Source organism: Ochotona curzoniae, unplaced genomic scaffold (assembly GCF_017591425.1).
Source record: "Ochotona curzoniae isolate NIBS_2020 unplaced genomic scaffold, NIBS_Ocur_1.0 contig_2754, whole genome shotgun sequence".
Classification (NCBI taxonomy): domain Eukaryota; kingdom Metazoa; phylum Chordata; class Mammalia; order Lagomorpha; family Ochotonidae; genus Ochotona; species Ochotona curzoniae.
Genome location: NW_024465582.1, coordinates 19,192,892 through 19,214,264, shown reverse-complemented (window position 1 = coordinate 19,214,264; position 21,373 = coordinate 19,192,892). Strand labels below are relative to the sequence as shown.

Here is a 21,373-nt window from a genome sequence, read left to right as displayed (position 1 = left end):
GGCGGATATACAGGGAGGAGAGACAGAGAGGAAGATCTTCTGTCTGATGATTCACTCCCCAAGTGAGCACAATGGCCCATGCTATGCCGATCCAAAGCCAGGAACCTCTTTCAGGTCTCCCGAGCAGGTGCAGGGTCCCAAAGCTTTGGGCCGTCCTTGACTGCTTTCCCAGGCCACAGGCAGGGAGCTGGATGAGAAGCAGGGCCGCTGGGATCAGAACCAGCGCCCATATGGGATCCCGGGCGTGCAAGGCGAGGACCTTAACCACTGCGCCATTGCGCCGGGCCCGGGAAGTTTCAATAAAAAAAAATTTCTGCTTTAAATCAAAACATCTTGATAATTTGTAAAGTTTTATTTGAGCTTTTTTTTTTTTCCCTTCCACTTTTTTTTTTCATTGATTTTAAAGCAGCAGAAAGAGAGATCTTCCATCCATTCATTGGTCCACTTCCTAAAAGCCCCCAACCAGCCAAGGATGTGGGAGGCCAAAGCGGGGAGGCAGGATCTCCAGGCAGGTGTCCTGCTGTCACAGGAGCCCACACAGGGAAGCCATCACCTGTGGCCACTCAGGGAGCGCCTCAACAGGAAGCTGGACAAGAACTGGATGAGATGTGCGTGTGGCAACATTTTTTTTTTTCTTACTGTCAGCGAGTGGTGGCCAAGAACGCACAAGGCCAGCAGCACATTTCCTGGTGCCGAGTGCCAGCGGTGTGATTCCCTCCAGCCTTGCATTCTCACCGCCGGGACAATGTGTCAAGGTGGTGAGAGGGGCTACAGAGGTCACGATGTTCGGCTGCACATCACTTCAGATCAGGGTTTGCACCCGTGACTCTGGCCGCTGCAGTGGGGCACAGCTTTTCCTGCAGACGCGTATTTGTTGTTAACTTTGCAGGGAAACCATCAGCCTGTCAACTAGCACTGGCCACGGGAAAGCCAGTGCCATGCAAGGGGCACACCTTGCCACACCCGGGCAGCTCTTTCCCTCAGCTGAGGTGGAGAAAACCTGATGTCCAAAAATGAATCTTTACTTAAAAAAAAGAAAAAGAGCGGGGTCTGGAAACGAACGCGTTTTTCAGATACACCTGCGTGACAGTTGCCTACTGATTTTCAGGACAGGACCTCACAAATACTTTAAGATATTAAATCATTCACAAGTAATTCCCTCTTCTGGGTCCCACTCATTCGTCGCTGCCACGGAAGCCTACGGTTCAGTCGCCACTCCCCCGTCCCCCTCGAGTCTGGCTTCTCTGTCTTCTGTGTCTCGCGGTTTCCTTAGTCCCACTGTAAGCTCTAACACCGCACGACCATACCTGACTCCTTTCCTCCTCGCCATCTCTTTGCCCGGCCCTGCCTCGCGCGCGCCTCAGACCGGGCGGCCGCGTTTTCACGCGCTCACGCACGGCCGTCTCCCGTGCGCCGGGAGCCTCGGGCGGCCGCGAGAGGGCGCACCGGGTCGGGCGGTCCTGGACTACAAATCCCGAAAGGCAATGCGGCGGATGGGCCGCAGTGGCTTCGGGGATGGCTGCTCCGAGGAAAGGCTTGGGCGCCGGGGATACGCGAACAGCGGTCTCCCTCAGGCCGCTTTCTGTCGGGGGGGTTGGAGGCCCTCTGGGGGTGCGCTCAACCCTCGTCGTGAGAAACTAGGGAAGAAAGGCCGGCGGGTAAGTGCATGGTAACGGGAGGGAGGGGTGTGTGTGGGGTGGGCGGGAGAAACGAGTGACGATTTCCGCTTCCTCGTGTCAAAGGGTAAGCGGAATGTAAACTGTGGGCCGCGGGTGTGTGAGGCCGTCCGGCGCGCTGCGGGAACCTGAGCAAGAGGAGGAGAGCGAGACGAGTAGGTGGTGTGGTGAGGGCAGGAGGGCGCTTCACCAGGGGCAGTTGGCGGAGCCGGACCGTCCGGCAGGGGCCCGAGGGGCGGGAGAGCTCGGGGGTCGGGCCTGCTCATGCAGCGCGGGCGCACGACGGGCTGGGGCCGCTGCGTGACCCTCGGGTCGTCGGGGGTGGGAGCAGGGTCGCCAACACTGGCCCTTCCCTGGCGACGTCCCGTGGGTCGTTTCCCGAATCCCTCTGCGTCCACCCCGTGTGCCCTTCGGGCTGGGCTTTCCTGAACCTGTTCCACCCGTGGCTTTTCGCCGTGGGCGTCTCCTTCCCTCGGGGGGCGATGCCCAGCCTGCGCAGTGACCGTGCTGCCAGGCTTGACAACGACCTTGAGCATTTTTTTTGTGGCTTTCGTGGAATGTTATTCCGTGTGGAATGTGGAACTTGGGCGCTCAAGGTGAGCGTGAAGTCTGCGTGAGGTTTACTGGGGTGGAGAACGCTTCAGTACAGGATGTCTGCCTTCCGTGCAATGGGATGTAGCTTCAGGAAAACCTCCTGAATGTTTTAATTCCATCTTGAAATAGCCTTATAGGAGCAGTCAACGCATATGACTGAATATATCCATTCGTTAATGAAAATAGATTGATTGAGATGTCATTCATACTTCGTGCCCGGCAGCCGTTTGAAATATGTGGTCCTTGGTTTGCTGAATTGCACAACCACCATTGTAATCAATTCTAGAACATCTAGATGCATAAGAAACTCCATGGAGTTCATAATAGTCTTTCCTTGTTTCTAACCACTCTCTGCATTTACACTGTCGGCCTACAGAGCCTGGTGTGGTAGCCTAGTGGCTAAAGTCCTTGGCTTGCATGCACAGGGATCCCATACAGTTGCCTGTTCGTGTCCCAACTGTTCTGCTTCCCTTCTGGCTCCCTGCTTGTGGCCTGGGAAAGCAGGGGAGAATGGGCCAAAGCCTTGGGGCCCTGCACTCATGTGGGAGACTCAGAAAAAACTCCTGGCTCCTGGCTTCGGATCAGCTCAGCTCTGGCCATTGCAGCCACTTGGGGAGTGAACCAGCAGATGGAAGATCATTCTCTCTGTCTCTCCTTCTCTCTGAAAATCTGACTTTCCAATAAAAATAAATAAATCTTAAAAATATATATCTGAGACCACCTGGAGTGTTCAAGTTTCCCAAAAGGAAGGTGTTTGGCATGTGTTGCCTGACTTTCCCTGATTTCAAGGCTGGCTGACTTAGTCTTCCAGACTGGGGCTGCAGGTGACTTCTCTGACTGCTCACAGCATCCTTTGTTACTCTCTTGTACCTCTCATTCTGTACTGGAGTTGACTACTCCTGTGCTCTGCAAACACTTGGCCTGCTTCTTGCTCTAAATATTTACTTATCTGAAATGTAAAATGCTGTAGAGGAAGAGACAGAGAAAGAGATCTTGCATCCACTAATTCATCCCCCAAATGACCAAAACCCTTGACGCCAGGAACCTGGAGCTTTGTTTGGGTCTTCCATAGGGGTGGCATGGCCCCGGTACCATGTTCTTTAGCCTTCCCAAAGGCATTAGCAGGGGACGGGTTCAAAAGTGGAGCTGTTGGGGCTGGAACTAGGTTGCTGCTGTGCGCTGCCTGTGTTACAGGCAGCAGCCCAGCCTTTTGTGTCACCATGTGGGCCCATCCACACACTTTTGAGAAAAATTAGAAAACAGTGCTAATAGCCTTGATAGGCACTCTGTGCTCTTTGGACTCAGTTGGCTCTCAGTACTGTTTGATTTATTCACTCATTTCTTATCAATGTTTTTCTGGTTTCTGGGGTGAATATTTCAGCTATCTTTTTTCTGAAGGGCTCACCCATATGTGTGCCATTCACCTTAGGGAGATGTCTGGCCTCCAATTTGCTTGAGAAATCCTGCATTTCTCATCCCTGCTGCCTTGAGCTTTTCACTCAGTGCTAGCGCCTTTTCATCCCTCACTCCGGGGTGCAGTGTGTCCCTTTTTCCTGTCGTCAGGTCTCCTGTACCTTGATAACCCGATCCTGCTCTGCGAGCCTCTTATCTCCAGCAGATCTCTGGAGATTTGCAGAGAGCTGAGGCAGTGTGTGTGAGACCTTCTCTGTTTGGGTCACCACATTGGGCTTAACCTGTGCCTGGCCTCAGCATTTCTGTTCATGGTAAGCTTAGAGTTGGAAGACAGAGAAGCAGGTGGTTTGAATGTTCACATTTTTCTTTTCTTCTGCATCGTACCTCTGCTTCCAATAATCACAGACCGGACCAGTGCTATGTAATTGATAATTTAGTATAATGATATTATGTAAATTAAGCCCAGAACTTGATCTGGGTCTTCGTCATGGTTGATGGGGCCCCCGGTACCTGGGCGATCACCTGCCACTTCCCAGGTCCACGTTAGCTGGAAGTGGGAATGGGAAGCTCAGCTGGGGCTTGAACCCGGGCATCCTAGTCCTGGGCAGCAGGTGTCTCCTGTGTCTGAACCCGTGTCATTCCTGTTGTCTTCGGGACAGTCGTAAATAACACTTTGGGCATCTTCTGAGGTCTTTCTAGTAATCACCCTCCTGGGCCTCAGTCTCAAGTTTCTACCATTTTTGGTTTTTACTCCTTGGATACTTGTAATAGTCAAACATAAAAAAATGTATCCGTCCGTTTTATAGTGGGTCTGGAGGGAGGGTATGTTTTGTCTAATTCCCTAGTATAGTTTATAATCTGTTACTCTGCTGAAGTGTTCTAAAAACACCTGCTTGTCGGGTTGGTTCTGTGACTACAGCTGGAGCTGAGTCCATCCAAAGCCAGGTCTTCCACACAGTGCAGGGTCCCAGAGCATTGCGCCATCCTCTACTGCTTTCCCAGGCCACAAGCAGGGAGCTGGATGGAAAGCAGGGCAGCCGGGATACGAACCAGCACTCATGTGGGATCCTGGTGCATTTAGCTACTGAGCCATCAGTAAAACTTTATGCCAGGCTCTAAAACTTTATCATGGAGAATTATAGCATATATGAAAGAACGTTAGGTCATATGTACTTATCACCCAACTTCCTGATTTTTCAATTCAGAGAATTATTTTTCTTAAATATTATTTATTTGAAAGACTGTCATATAGAGAGATGGAGAAACAGAGCCCTTCTGTCCACTGGCTCACTGTCAAATGGCTGCAGTGGTCTTGCCTTTGCTGGCCAAAGCCAGAAACCTGTGCTCCGTCTGGATCTCTCCCAAGGTGTCAGGGACGTTTTGCACTGCTTTCTCAAGCACACTGGCAGAGATTGGGAATGGAAGAACAATTGACACTCCAGCAGTACCTAGTGGAATGCTGGTGTCACAGGTGGTGCCTTAACCCGCTATACCATAACACCAGCTCCCCAAAATCATCTTGTTGTTGAAAGGCAGGTTTATAGAGAGAAAGAGGGACAGAAAAAAAGTTTTTTTCATGTGCTGGTTCATTCCCCAAATAAACACAAAGCTGAGCAAATCTGAAGTCAGGAGCCCAGGAGCTTCTTTCCGGGTCTCCCGTGCAAGTTCAGGGGCGAAAGGACTTGAGCCATCCTCTGCTGCTTTCCTAGGTCATAGGCAGGGAGCTGGATGTGAAGCGGAGCTGCCAGGACTTGAGTAGGCACCTTTATGGGATCCTAGTGCCACAGGTGGAGGATTAGCCAGTTAGGCCACGGCCCTGGCCCCAAACCAGTATTGTTTCATCTGTATCTTTACTGTATTCCCCACTTCTGCTGATTACATTGGAATAATTCATATATAGTATATCATTTCAAATGTTCAATTTTAATTTGTATTACTAAAAGTTAAATTTTTTTGTTTTAATAATCAAAGTCTCAGTGCTATTGTGACACACAGAAAAGTAGTATGTCAGATGTAAGTGTTCCCAGTTTTCCTATTTTCTTAGGTGGTTCCTCCTCACTGATTTTTGTTTTTGAGTCATGAGCAAAGCAGGAGTTACACATGTTTGGTTAGTGTGTTTCTGAGGTCTCTATTGATTGAGTAGTAAATTATTTTCCTCTTTGTCCTGGCAATTTATTGAAGATCCCAATTTTGTTTAGTTTTAATTTCATGACATCTACATCCCAGAGTCATCACTGAGCATGTTTACTTGTATTTCTTATTTTTTGTCATCTGTTATGGACTTGCTCTAATTGAAGATTACTTTTCCAAGAGTACTTCCTGTGCTGATGCGCCATTTCACGTGGAGGAGCAGGATATTCAGTTCCATTTCCTTGTGATGTTAGCAACCAGTAATGATTATCTCCCAAATCCACTAAGTAGGGGTTTAAAAGGGTGATGTTCTTTTTCTGTCATGCCTTATTCGCCTGTTGGTTGTCATAGTTCTGGAAGAGTCCAAGCTTGAATTTTAAAGCTTTCACTTTTTTGTGGTTTTCCAGGATGGCGTCCTTTGGGTGGAAGAGGAAAATTGGTGAGAAGGTCTCCAGGGTCACTTCGCAGCAGTTTGAAGCAGAGGCTGCGGACGAGAAGGAGGCCGTGGAGAGTGAGGAAGGGGGGTGGCTTCCCGCCGCGAAGCGCAGGAAGGAAGTGCTGCTTGAAGGCTGTGCTGAGAGGAGTAAACAGCTGAAGGATGAAGGAGCCAGTCTGGCTGAAAACAAAAGGTGTGTTTTTAGGAATATTGTGTGGACAACGGTTTACATTTTCTGACCCACTGTCAATAATTAGGTGAAGAGTCATGAATGCTAGAAATTGTGTTTCTTAAATCTAGTCTAGGTACTAAATGAATTCAAGAAATGAAGCATATTAGACTTACCTCAAAATTCTCCTGATCAGGAAGAAAATCAGTTTGTAAGAGTCTTCCATGTGATTGCAATGTGTGTGCTTTGCCGAGTGAAACCTAACCCAGTGCACTGTTAATGGGATGTGCCAGATCCCCCAGGAGCCTCCTCCTTAGGCGATCATTAGTCGGTAGGTTGGGCATTTCCTGAATGCGTTTAGGGGCATATACGTTAAAAACTTTTTTTTGACAATCCTTTATCATCTTAGGTGAATGTGGTTTTATACATACATCCTTTATTCAGTGCTCTTCCTTAACTACATTCGCATGGATTCTCTTTATATACTTGTTTCTTGTTGTTGCTTTTCTTTTTAAAAATGATTATTTATTTGAAAGGCCATGTTTACAGAGAAGGAGAAACAAAGAGAAAGGTCTTCCACCTGCTGGCTCACCTACGTGCTCACAAAGGCTGGAGCTGGGCTGGTTGGAAGCCAGTGGTTTCTTTAAGGTCTCCCATGTGGGTGTCAGGGGCCCAACACCTTGGGCCATTTTCTGCTGCGTCCTCAGGTGTGCTAACAGGGAGTTGGATCAGAAGTGGAACAGCTGGGACATGAAGTGGCACAGTCTGGGCTGCCAGAGTCCCAGGTGGCAGTATTATTGCTGTGTCACATAGCCGGCCCCTCAGGGTTGTTTTCTTCTCTAGTTCTTGTGTCCTTGTTCCTCTCTCTGTCCTCTGTCCCTTTCAGTGGGACTGAATTTATACTTCGGTCAAGAAGAAAAAGATAAATTGCTCATTAAGTTGTATTCAGAAAATGAGATCATTATATGGAACAAAGGAAAACTAAATCTACTTCTGTTAGCACATATAAAGATGGATTTTAGAGGATTAAATATAAATATGAAAATTAAAGCAGTCTGTTAAAAGATCAAGAAATAGAGGATATGTTCATCATCTAGGTAAAGTGACACACACATACCCCACACACACACACATCCACACACACACACATCCACACACACACACACACATCCACACCCCCCCACACACACATCCACATACACACATCCACACACACACACATCCACACACACACCCATCCACACACACACCCACACACACACACATCCACATACACACATCCACACACACACACATCCACACACACACACACATCCACACACACACACACATCCACACCCCCCCCACACACATCCACACACACACACATCCACACACACACATCCACACACACATCCACACACACATCCACACACACATCCACACACACATCCACACACACACACACATCCACACACACACCCACACACACACACACACCCACACACACATCCACACACACACATCCACACACACACACATCCACACACACACACATCCACACACACCCCCCCCCCCACACACACATCCACACACACACATCCACACACACACACACACATCCACACACAGACATCCACACACACACACATCCACACACACACACATCCACACACACACATACCCCACACACACACACATCCACACACACACACACATCCACACACACACACATCCACACACACACACATCCACACACACACACATCCACACGCACACATCCACACACACACACATCCACACACACATACCCCACACACACACACATCCACACACACACATCCACACACACACATCCACACACACACATCCACACACACATACCCCACACACAGAGGTCTGTCTACTGGTACACTTGCCAAATAGCTGCTGCAGCTGGACTGAGGCAGCTCATAGCACAAGCCTGGAACTCCCTCTAGTTCTCACATGCAGGTGGCCGGGGCCCTAGCACTTGGGTCATCTTGTGGAGCATTCCTAGGTACATTAGCAAGGAGCTGGAATGGAACTGGAGCAGCCAGAACTCCAGCCTGGTGTTCATGTGGGATGCCAGCATCACAGGTCCCGGTGTAACATGCTGTACCACAGTACTGACCCCTTAAAAACGCTTAATAGATACACTTGTAAAATTGTTTAATTAGTTTTGGTTTTGCTTTGTTCAGCTGACTTGTTTGAGAATAAATTGTACACCTTGTGACTACTACTCCTAATTTAACATGCTTCTAAGAATAAGGATTTTTCTTTTTAAGATTTATTTATTGTTATTGGAAAGGCAGATATACAGAGAGGAGGAGAGACAGAGAGGAAGATCCTCTGTCCAATGATTCATTCCCCAAGCAGCCACAACAGCCGGAGCTGAGCTGATCTAAAGCCAGGAGTCTATTCTGGCTCTCCCACATGGGTGCAGGGTCCCAAGGCTTTGGGCCATTCTCTACTACTTTCCCAGGCCACAAGCAGGGAGCTGGATGGGAAGCGGAGCTGCTGGGTTTAGAACTGGCGCCCATATGGGATCCTGGCGCATGCAAAGCCAGGACTTAAGCTGCTAGGCTATCATGTCAGGCCCAGGATTTTTCTTTCTTAACATGCCATTATCAAATTTAACCAAATTTACAATTATATAATTTCAGTTCATAGTTAGATATTTTTAGTTTTCCCATGAGAGAGAGTGTGTGTGTGTATATGTGTATGTTTTAAAACCAGGATCTAAACCATATTATATTTGATAATTGACTTTTAATCTGTTCATGTTCAACTGCTACTTTAATCCCCTAATACACTGACATTGTTTTTAGGAGTCCAGACCAGTGTATTATTTATCTGCTTCCTTGTGTACCCTATTCAGCTTGTTTTATTTCTCAAATATTTTTTAGAAACTGAGTTACCTTACAGATTTGATTTAGAGTCTCATCATTTTTGGCAAGAGTATGTTCTAAGCAATGTTTGTACTTTCTGTTGCATCATTTTGGTACATGAATGATGTTAGTTGTTGTCTGTTAGTGTAGCCATTGCAAAGAAACTGTACCCAAGTCCTTCTTTACGCTGTCTACTGACTGTCATGTTTTCATACAAGTGTTAGTATTTCATTATTTTTAAAAATTTTCTTTATTTGAAAAGTGGAGTAACAGAGAACGGGAGAAACAGAAAGGGGAGGGAAGGAAGAGAAACTGGTGTATTCCAGTTGCTGGTCCATTCCCCAAATGGCCTTCCAGCCCCCAGACGAGACACAGGTTGATTCCAGAAGCTTTGGTCTCCATCTGGTCTCTCACTTGGGTGTCAGGTGCCCAAAGACTTAGCTCATCTTCTTCCTTTCCTGATCCATCTTCAGGGAGCTGGATCAGAAACAGAGCAGCTGTTATTATATTATATAAATGCAAATATTACAGGTGGCAAAGTACTTATTGGTGAAGAAAATGTATTAGCAAAATTTCTTTCATAAAATGAGAATTACTGATTCAATTGCATTGTATCCATGATTTTTTTGAAGGATATATCTATTACCAACATTCTTTGATTGGGACAGAATATTCTTCACATCCCAGATATCTAAGATGAGACCTATGTGTCTTGGGGTGGTATCTTGCATGTGGTATTGAATACTTTGAGAAATTAAAAGAAAACGGAGCAGTAGTACTCAAGAATCATACTTCCGGGCCCGGCGTGGTGGCGCAAGTGGTTAAAGGTCCTCACCTTGCACGCCCGGGATCCCATATGGGCACCGGTTCTAATCCCGGCAGCCCCGCTTCCCTTCCAGCTCCCTGCCTGTTGCCCGGGAAAGCAGTTGAGGACGGCCCAAGGCTTTGGGACCCTGCACCCGCGTGGGAGACCCAGAAGAGGCTCCTGGCTTCGGATCGGCATAGTATCGGCCCGTTGCGCTCACTTGGGGGGTGAATCAATGGACGGAAGATCTTCCTCTCTGTCTCTCCTCTCTGTATATCCGCCTTTCCAATGAAAAAAAAAAAAAAAAAGAATCATACTTCCTCCTTTTTCCTCCTCCCTTCCACCCTTCGACCTTCCTTTTTTTCATATATGAATCAAAATTGAATAGCTGGACAATACTTTTAAATCTGTTATTTTTTGATTGTTTTTAAAAATATAAGCAAAATGGTGATTATACTACAGTGTATTAGGATCTCAGATCGGGAATGAAGGGTAGGGAAGTGAAGAACAATGAAGATCAGTGAACATTTTGACAATGTTGGAGCGTGAATTTATGATATTTTTGGCATAAAGACTTTCTTCTTGCAAAAAGTTTACAAGATTGGCCATTCTGTGTTAGGAGAAAACCAACTGTAAACTTTCCAGATTTATGAAATCACTTTCAGAACATCCATAAAACATCTTTAGAAATTCCTGTAAATGCCTGTTAAAAGTTCATTAACTGTTGTTTTTGCCCTTACTCCAGACCACATGAGTGTGTAGAAGGGAAAAGCTGTTCAGTTATTGCCCTGGGATTCTCTCTGAATTTCCTGCTGCAGAAGAGAGAGATCAACGTTACAGATAAACAGAATAACTCTTGTTTCTGCCTACAGGCCAGAGCATTGAGTCATAATACTCGGATCAACTGGATTGCATATTGATTCGAGTGGAACACTCTGTGAGAGTGTTCTTCAGCATTTGCTTTTGGATAATGTATACAAAGCTCTAAAAGTAACTGAACAGATTCTACCAAAAGCATCCTGCAGAACTGAGTAGTTGGACCACTCTAAGGCTAATAGTTAAAAAATATCTGGAGCTATTGAACTTGAGTGAAGGTAATGTAAGGAGAAAAAATGAAGTTAAATAATAATAATAAAAAGACTTCCCTGCCCACCAGATCAACTTTACCTACTTTTCTTATTTCCTTCTTTCTTTCCTTTCAATATTTATTTATTTTTATTTGAAAGGCACATTTGAGAGAGAGAAAGAGAGAGATGATCTTCCATCTATTGGTTCACTCTCTGGTTGTCTAGAACGGTTAGAGCTGAGCTGATCTATAGCTGGCCAAAAGCTTCCTCCAGGTCTCCAATGTGGGTGCAGGTTTCCAAGGCTTTGGGCTGTCCTCTGCTGCATTTTCATGCGGTAAGTAGAGAGCTGGATAGGAAGTGGGGTAGTCAGGACATGAACCAGGACCCATAAGGGATGCTGGTGCCATAAGAAGGAGGATTAGCTTGCGGTGCCACAATGCTGGCCCCAACTTCAATTTTCTTAAGCCATTCTGATAGTGATGGATCTGGAATGGAAATGGAGCAGCTGGAATACTAACTGGCGCCCATGTGGAATGCCAGTGCCATTGGGTGAAGCTTCGCGTACTATGCCATGTGCCAGGCCCTATAAAAATACCTTAAAAATGAAATGTGGACTCCTACTTTTTACCACAAGAGAGTGTTTACAACATATACAGACCTGGAAATCCCAAACACTAAAATTTGGACAGAGGGCATAAAATAAATATTTTGAAACAATGTAAAAAGCCAGCATTTAAAAAAAAAAGATTTATTTTATTTTTTTGCAAAGTCAGATATATACACAGAGAGGAGAGACAGGGAGGAAGATCTTCCGTCTGATGATTCACTCCCCAAGTGACTGCATTGGCCACAGATGCGCCAATCCGAAGCCAGAAGCCAGGAATTTCGTCCAGCTCTTCCACTCAGGTGCAGGGTCCCAAGGCTTTGGGTCGTCCTCAACTGCTTTCCCAGGCCACAGGCAGGGAGCTAGATGGGAAGTGCATCTGCTGGGATTAGAACCGGTGCCCATATGGGATCCCGGCATGTTCAAGGTAAAGACTTCAGCCACCAGGCCACCGTGCGGGGCCCAACTAAAGCATTTTTAACCAGACTCTAGGTAAAGTCGTGTTTATAGTACTTGAAAAATGTATTCTGTGATTTACATGAAAGTACAAAGAAGCTAGAATAGCCAAAACAGTTTTATGTAACAAAGCCTTAGAGAACTTATGTTACTTCAGTCAACATGTTATAGTTTCTAATGTTGCACCTTATTGTAATAGGGCAAAGATAGACATACGTACAGTAATGTAAAAAATATAAGATATGGAAATGATTCACATATTAGTATATGTGATCATTGATTAAAGATTATGGAATTGTATCACAAAATTAAAGATTAAAAAGCCACATTTTTTTTTAAAAAAACAGTAAGGGGCAGAGCCTTTTTGAAAAAAAAAAGATTAAGATTTAGGATTATCAGAAGGCGTAACTGAGAAAATGAAAAGTCAGACCCCAGATTGGAAGCAAATCATTGCATACATCTGACATAGGATGTTCCCATACTGTAGGAAGAGGTCTTAGCAATTGATCAAGATGACCAACTGTCCACCTAAAGAGTGGGTAAAAATTTTAAACAGAAAAAGACACAGCCTCACAAAAAAAGGTACATAGGTGGCCACTAAACATGTGGGAAGTTATTCAGCAACAGTAGTCAGCAGAAAATTTCAGACTAAAATCACCGTGAGAGTTGGCTAAATGAAAAATGGCAGTACCAACTGTTGAGAAGGATATGGAGCACTGAAGCTTTCATACATCGCTTATGAAATTAAATAGTATTATATTTCAAAAACAGCCTGGCCTTTATGAAGTTAGCAGCATGTGCCTTATAATACAGTTCCCAAATGCTACTTCTAGAGAGTTAGGCTGCTTGGTGCAATCACTCAGTTGCCTAATCCTCCCTCTTTAGGTGCCAAAATCCCGTATGGGTGCTGGTTCATGTCCTGGCCTCACCACTTCCCATCCAGCTCCCTGTTTGTAGCCTTGGAAAGCAGCAAAGGGTGGCCCAAACCCTTGGGACCCTGTACCCATCTGGGAGGCCCAGCAGATGCTCCTGGCTTCAGATCCACTCATTTCTGGCCACTGTGGCCATTTGGGAAGTGAATCAGTGGATAGAAGATCTTCTCTGTCTCGTCCTGTGTATAAAATCTACTTTTCCAATGGAAGTAAATAAATCTTTTTCCTTTGTTTTGAAAAGTAGATGCTTAGGAGAAGTACTAAGATTGATCTAAAAACGTTCTTAGTTCTTAGCACCTTTATTTACTTTAGTCATGAACTGGAAGCAACTTAAATGTCCAGCAACCAGAGTATGTATTAATGCAATGTGTTGTATCCCTACAATGGTATGCTGCTGAGCAATGAGAAAAAGTGAGTGACATACGCATAATAATACTGAGTGAAAGAAGACAAACTGTATTGTCTAGTTCCGTTAATATAAATCTCACCAGAGACAAATTGTAATCTGTAGTGACAGGGAGGGGGTCGGTGTTCAGGCAGGGTGGTTGTGGTGGGGGACCAATCAGGATGCTAAAAATGTTCTTTCTCTGTGGCAGCATTTATGAGGTCTGACATTTGTCAGAACTCACCCAGCAGCATGCTTTAAGTGACATTAGGTGCTGCTCCAATAAATTGATTAATAAAAGTGCTGAGTACTTGTCAAATGTGTGAAATAATTCTGTTTGTTTCCTACTCTTCTGTGCATGTTCAGTGTATTTTCGTTCTGAATGTGCTATTTTGAAAGTTAATTGGTAGAAGTTACAGTTTACATTTCAATAAAATCTTGAATCTAGATACTGAAAATTCTGGGGTTGTGGGCGTTGTATCACTTTGTAAGTCTTCAGTACCTCGTGTGTACCGTATGTGAGGCAGTGGCAGGCATCCCAGGTTAGGCTAGAAGGCGATGGGCCTTTCTACCATTGCAGGTGTTCACAAATCTTGAGTTTGAATCCGGTCTCTTCAGCTTGACACCTAGGTGCTGTGTAGCACTTGATGGCTTACCCTGATCCTTTTGTTCCGTAGCAAGTGCAAGAAAGCATGGACGAGCTTTGCATTTGGAGTGGGTGGGAGTGCTTATGGTGGTACACAGGAAGGATGCCCCTGCAGGAAATGCTTAGGAGAGGGAGGTGGATGAGCTGGAGGAACCTCCGTTTCCAAGGATGTGTTCTTTTGCCTTTTTTTTTTTCTAATTATCTTTTTTTAAAAAAAACTATTTTCTAATTAAGTTTTTAAATTTTATTCTTAAAATTTTTATTGGAAAGTCAGATTTACAGAGAGAAGGAGAGACAGACAGAAAGATTTTCCATCTGCTGGTTTATTCCTCAAGTGGCTGCAATGTCTGAAGCTAAGCCAATTTGAAGCCAGGAGCTTCTTCTGGGTCTCCCACTTGGGTGCAGGGTCCCAAGGCCTTGAGCTGTCCTCCCCTGCTTTCCCAGGCCACAAGCAGGGAGCTGGATGGGAAGCGGGGCTGCCGGGATTAGAACTGGTGCCCATATGGGATCCTGGGCGCGCAATCGAGGCGAAGACTTTAGCCACTAGGCCACTGTGCTGGGCCCTATTATGGAGTCTTTTATCATCATGGAGTATCTCTTTAGGACACTTTGTCAGTAAGGAATGATTATAACTTCTAGGCAAATGTAATTAGCAATTGAGTTGTTTTTAAAATTCTGAAGTTCTACTTTAGAATATTCAGAGTGCTTCATAACAGAAAAACTTGTTTACACTCCTGTGCAACTCTAAAATAATTTTGGTTAAAGAGAATAGCTAGTATAGTTATTAAGAATTTAGGTTATGAAGCCATGGTATTTTAAAGCCCCAATTTTATTGTTTCTGTCTTTATAAACTGTTGGCAGTTATTTTTAATTCCTCTGCTAATTTCTGGTTGCGTATCATGTGTAATAACACTGATTTTAGGGAATATTAAAGGATTAAAGAGCAAGTTCAAGTAATAAGTTCAAGCATGCCACCTGGCAAATAGTAAGCACCAAGTAAATGTACTTTAGGTATTGTGTTTTAGGATTGTATGTTATTGGTACATGCCATTCTGTATTAACTTTTTTCTTTTTGTTTTGTTCATATGTCTGTCTCTAGAATTACTACTTACCCATGTAACCTAAAGAGTCACAAGGTAGCTTTCAACTGATAAATTGGTTTGTTACAATTTCTGCCACTAGGTGGCGATATTTCATTATGTAGCTAAATGGCCAATTTTAGTTGGGATCAGAATGTATGGCTGAAGTAGGAGAAAGGAAATTACCGTGAGTTTTATCTCTTCTGTAGAAACAGTGTACCAGCCAAGGTTCACTGGAGAGCCGTATGGCTGTGTGATGTGCGTTCTGCTGAGTGTAGCAATGTTTCAGGACAGAAATTTTGTCTCAGTCTCTCCTAATCTGGTGGCATACTACTTTTGTGCCATAATTTGTGCCATACTACTTTTCTTCATTCTGCTGTGATGGAGGCCTGTGTTCCAGGCTTTCCAAGAAACACTGTTCATAAGATGATCCTCTCATAGTTGGACCACTTGTTCCTCTCAGGGTTTGATTCCTTGTCGCTGGTGTACAAATATACCCCGAGATTGTTTCTTTAAGAAGCTGCTTCTGTCGTCCAACAACCTGTACCATCTTTCTCTTTGCCCTAAACTACACATTCTGGTTTTTTTTAGGTCAGTGGGAAATAATTTTAATCAAAGAATTGTACGTTTTCTTCTCATATATCTTGCTTTCTATTAGGAAGTGATAGTGGGATCCATTTTACTACAGGTAATGTGAGACAAAATATTTACAAGAAATTACTAAAAGTAATTAAAATACAAAAGGGAGGATGAGGCGCACTGATTTTCTGGTGGTCTGTCCCAGTGCCGACAGCACACAGGAGTCTGAAGAAATAACTAAGATGCCCCTGTCACAGTAGACCTTCTGTCTCTTTCAGAAAGCCTCATATACATCATCCTTAGTTTGGATGGTCACTGGAGCAGCAGGACCAGACTTGGGCAAGAGGCACAGCAGAATCCTCCTCTGACATTCTTTGGGGAGCAGAAACCCCTTTTTTCTCCCGATATACTCTCAGTGCAGCGGCAACAAATCGAGGGATTTCTGCCTTGTGATTAGTGATGGCATTGATGGTTTCTGTGGCTTTCTTCATGGTGGCAGCCTTGGATCATGCGCCTTGGATCATTGAATCAAATTGGTGGGACACTACCTCTTGGTCCTGCAAGGGAGCTGGTGGGAAAAGTCCAGGTGGGGCAGTTCTTAGCGGAGGCAAAAAAGGTGGGCCTGTCATGTCAGAATGAGGTGTAGGGAAGCCTGGAGGTGTGGGGAGAGGTCTAGCCTTTTTGGGGTCTAGCCTTTTTGTGGGAGAGGAACAGGAGGAAGACCTTGGGGGTGCACCTGGTGGTAAACATCAGAGTCAAGGCCCTCAGGGTCCTGGCATTCCGGGTGGTCTCGGAAATGGAAGAACCCCTGCAGGTGGGCCAGAAGGAAGGCTGGTAGGTGGTCCCGGAGGTCGTAGAGGTGGAGCAGATGGTGATCCAAGAGGAAAGGGTGCAGGTTTATTTTTTTCACCTCTTTCTGTGGGGTTCTCCATTGGTTGCACTTTCTTTTTGCTTTGAAGTCTGTTTATGGGCAAACTTGGGGCATTGAGCCAATAGACATAGGTGTGGACTGCTGGCTGATGGTCAATTGCTATATACTCCGTTTCTTTTGAGAGATTTATTTATTTGAAAGGTAGAGTGGCAGGGAGAGTGAGAGTGTTAGAGAGAGAGAGAGGCAGAAAGAGAGAGATCTTTTCATCCGCTGGTTTCTTCCCAGGCCAGGCTTATGCGAGAGTTGGGAGTTCTGTGTCTTCCACATGGGTGCAGGGGCCCACGGACTTAGGCTGTCTTCTGCTTTCCCACTCCATTATTAGGGAGCTGGATAGGAAGTGGAGCAGCTGGGACATGTACTGGCATCCATATATGGGATGCTGGCAGCACAGATAGTGGCTTTACCCACTCACTGTGCCACAACACTAGCCCCTCCATGAACCTTCTGAAGGCCCTCTTTCTGCAGTCTTTTCCATCTTGAAGTTACATAGTTTCTGCAGTCAGTACTATCTGTACTGATGACTGCAAAATGTATGCCCGCGGTGCTGTCTTCCCTTAAATCTCCAATTCTTGCTCTCTACTTATTTGGACATAAAATCAGTATTTCACATTTAACATCCACAGGGAAAAATGCCTGATTTTCTCTCAAATACTGTCAGTAAAAGTTGGCACTATTTACCCAGTTACATAAGCCCCAAACTACAAGTGTTGGTTTATGTGCCATTCTAAAGCTAATCAGCTGTACAAGGCTTGTGCTCTGCGCCTTTGGGATAGTGCACACTGCGTGACCACAGAGGCCTGGCTACTTCAGGCACAGCCGAGAGAGACTCGCGTGGGTGATGCCGAAACCATACCTTGACACACATCAAATTAAATGTGTAGAGGTTCTGGAAAGACTGGCTTGAATGTGAGTAGGTTAAAGCTTTATGGGACGGTTTTATCAGTGGGAGAGAGGAAATGTTGGGGAGCTTGAAAATAGATCCCTTTCCTCTTTGTCTCTGTTGCATTGTTTCCATTACACAGGGGTTTTGCTTTGTATAGTCCCTGAAGAAGTTCCAGAAGACCAACAGTCATTTCTGTTTGTTCGTGGAGGTGTTTCTCATTTAGCATCGCCTTCATCTGTACTCTTTCTTCCTTTCTGATTTGTCTTTCCTCTAAGTCTAGCTTCCCTAAGATGTTTCCATTCAGTGAAGAATTAGCTAGTATGATTTGGACACCAGCTAGGTAACCCATGATGAGAACCATCCTCAATGTCCATTTTTTTGCTCTCCATATACAATCTGGTTTTTTTTTTTTTGACATTACTGTTCTAATATATTTTAGAACTTTTCTTCTTCCTCTTTTGTTTCCACTGCTGTTAATCCTAGTTTAAAGTTATCTTTTATGCTAATTACTCTGGTAGTTTCGTAATATCTCCTTGTGCAAATTTTATACTCATATGGCATATTTCCTTCCCTGTGCCTAATTGGCCTGTAAGAAATGTCAATTAGAGCATGTCCGTATTTCCCTATCACACATGTGTTTAAATCCACAGCTATAACCATGGCCCAGGAAACTGCTTGACTATTTTCCATCCTTCCGTTGTTTTTTTTTAAATCATAACACTTATATTTGACCTTTGCTGTCCTTTCCTCCCTGTCTCCACACATGCAGCTACTCTAGACAGTAAGTTGTGAAAGTATAATTGCGAACTTTTCTATTTTGCTGAGTGCTATATCTTTACTGGCAATGCTGCTTGACCCAGAGGAAGAGCCAAATAAATATTTATTAAATGACTAAGTTGTTAACTATATAACTCATTAAATTTGAGTCTGTTGTAAATTATAAATTAGAGATCTAATTGGGAGTAGAGTAGCTAAATGCCCTAATGCTTCTGTCTGGTAATGAGTGTGCAATCTAACCTATTTGGCTTGGTCACCAGCTGTTCTTTACCTTAGTGTAAAGTATTATCTCATTCTGTCCTTGAGTAATCTCTGGAACTATTCATTTTGCTTCCTTCCGCGTGCTATTTCAGTTGCATGTTGTTAAGCTTGTCTTTAACTGGCTGAATCAATCCTTGGTCATATATTAACCACAGTGACTTAAAACCAAGTTTTTATCTTTTAATACTTCTATCCAACAAGCTACAGAAGGGCTGAATCTGTCCAGTTTGTCACAGACCTAAGTAGAATTAAGAGATACTCATTCTGCAGAAGTTACAACCATTGATTTATTAGGTGCCAAGTTTTCCATGGTTCAGAAATGGAGAATCTAAGTGATATCACCCTTTATCTATCTGTAGGCTGAGAAGTAAACACAGAGAGAAATGGAAATTGAGGGGCAAAATTCAGTGAGTTGATGATAGTGAAGTCAGTAAATGCCCGGTAGTTCTTATTCCAGTTTAGACAGTAGAAAATAGTTCTTCTGTTTCTTTGAACTTTTCTGTGCCTGGTGGGTGACAAGGTACGTTTAGTGATGCTTTTGTTGGCATAATGGAATGTTTTCAAAGGAAAAGCATAGTGGAGAAGAGAGGACCTTTTTTTTGTTTGTTTCATTAGAATTGTGTGTTGGTATTTGCAGCATGTGCTCCATTTGTTTCTGTGTGTTTACCTGCCTAGTGAAAAGAGAAAACAAAACTAGTTTTGTGGTCAATGTCATCTTGACCTTAGTTTATTTTGAACTTTAGGAACTTAGGTGTGTAGGTAGCTTTGTTGGATAGGCATGGGGTAAGCCTTTGTGTTGGTCAACAGTAGTGCAACATTAGTGGACATTTTATTGTACTAGATTTCCCTTGCCTTGTAGGCCATTAACATCCCCAACCCCTGACACTGGTGCTTTCAAGTTGTAGTGATAACCAAAACAGCCTCCGTATATTTCTGTAAGTGCTTTCTTGTGGGGGATAACTGTGCCTTTGACTTTGTCAGGCAGACAAAAAAGAATGGAAACTAAAAAGGACATAAAGTAAATATGACAGACCTTATAGTTGTTGGGAAAAGTGTAGCTTTGGTTGACAAACCACAGTCTGTTTTTGATAAATGATGATTTATTGGGAAACAGCTGTGCTCATTTGTTTATGACTGGCATAAAGCTGATATTATTGGTAGAACTGGGTTGGGTCAGATGGTATGTCTCCTACAAAGCTAAAAATACTGACTGGACCTTTACCATGCCAACCTTTGCTCTGGAGATGCTCAGTGCCCTTCTTATATTCTGCAGATGCCCGAAATATCTAAGATCTCAGAATCCCTCTGCTGTACTTACAACTGTAATCTTGTTTTGCCTTTTCAATCCATATTCACATTCGCATAGTCTTAAGATTTCTTACAATTTCTATACCTGAAACATGAGTTAGAACAAAGTAGGAACAAGGTATTTACCTTTTTTTCTGGGGGTGGGATTTCTGTTCTCCTATCCTTTTTTCTGATGTCTTGTTGGTATGGTACTTTCCATCCCTTCTCATGTCTCTCATGCTTTCCTTTCCTTCTCATGGAGAAAGCAGGATGTGTGAGGCAGGCAGAATTTTCTAGGTACCAAAAAGTGGTCTGCATTCTGTACAGAATACAAACTGTTCTGCTCATGGCCCTAAGCTCTTTAGTGAAGAGAAGACAAAAATATATAGAAGAATCAGAAAAAAAAAGTGGGGACAATTTTGGAATGTTTGGAGAAAATATTTGTGTTGTAGTTGCTTTTGTGAGATTATTACAGTGTACTATTAGACTTAGTACTGTAACTGCTCTCAACTTTCGTTTCCTCATCAGTAAAATGAGAAGAGTAATGCCAGTATCATATGACTTTGAATACTAAGTGACTTGAGTTTGTGGAAATAATTGTATGTTGAATAATTGTATTGAAATTCCCTAGGTACAAGAAGGAGAAAAAGAGAATGTGGAAATAATGGTCTCACCCAACTTCCTGTAGCCCTCGACACTTATCACCCTAATTAACTATGTAAAAATCATCAAAAGTCGATCAATAAATAAATCTTAAAAAAAAGAGAGAGAGCATTTAAATTGGGGTAGAGAAGAAGAAGGCTTTGAATAAGTGAGAAGAAAATAATCCCAGTAGTGCGTGGGTCTGTGCATCTCAGGGTCCTTTAGGATGACACAGGGACAGGGGGGGGTCCCAGCTGAATGAAATGCGGTGTGGGTGGGGAGTGGTCGGAAAAAACTCAAGAAGCTAATACTGGAGAAAACACATTACTGCTAGTAATTCTAAAGGAATTTACTGCTGTGTTTGTTGGGAAATTGTAACTAGAAGCATTATTATGAAGACGTAAGTTCGTTTTCTAAAGATAGAACATAATGTCCAGAATTTTTCAGGTTGTATCTCTAACAGCATTTGGAAATGCTGCTTAACAAGGCCTGAAATCGTCAACACCGTGCCTAAGGAGTGCAAGCACTCTCGGGTTATGTAGTTACTGCTTTTAAAGTTAGTGTTGCGAACACTCAGGAGTCAGCGCAGGGACTCAGTTAAAAAATTTGGGAGAGCAACAGTGAAAAAGTGCTAATGGAAGTCACCAGATTCAAAACCGTATTTTGCTTGTTTTATTCATTTTTTAATCAGCTTTTCCTGTATGGCTACTAATAGTGATGAGCAAAAACTTAA

The 21,373-nt window shown here is 44.0% G+C and overlaps 1 protein-coding gene across 1 annotated transcript in view; it reads left to right on the top strand.

Annotated features, from left to right (window-relative positions):
• The first annotated feature begins 1,730 nt into the window (after positions 1 to 1,730).
• Positions 1,731 to 21,373, top strand: part of TTC33 (tetratricopeptide repeat domain 33) — a 33,340-nt gene continuing 13,697 nt past the window's right edge. The window contains exons 1-2 of the mRNA XM_040977489.1: positions 1,731 to 1,831; positions 6,221 to 6,442. Of these exons, the coding sequence (XP_040833423.1) occupies positions 6,222 to 6,442 (221 nt within the window). The 5' untranslated portion in view covers positions 1,731 to 1,831; position 6,221. The remainder of the gene's footprint in view (positions 1,832 to 6,220; positions 6,443 to 21,373) is intronic.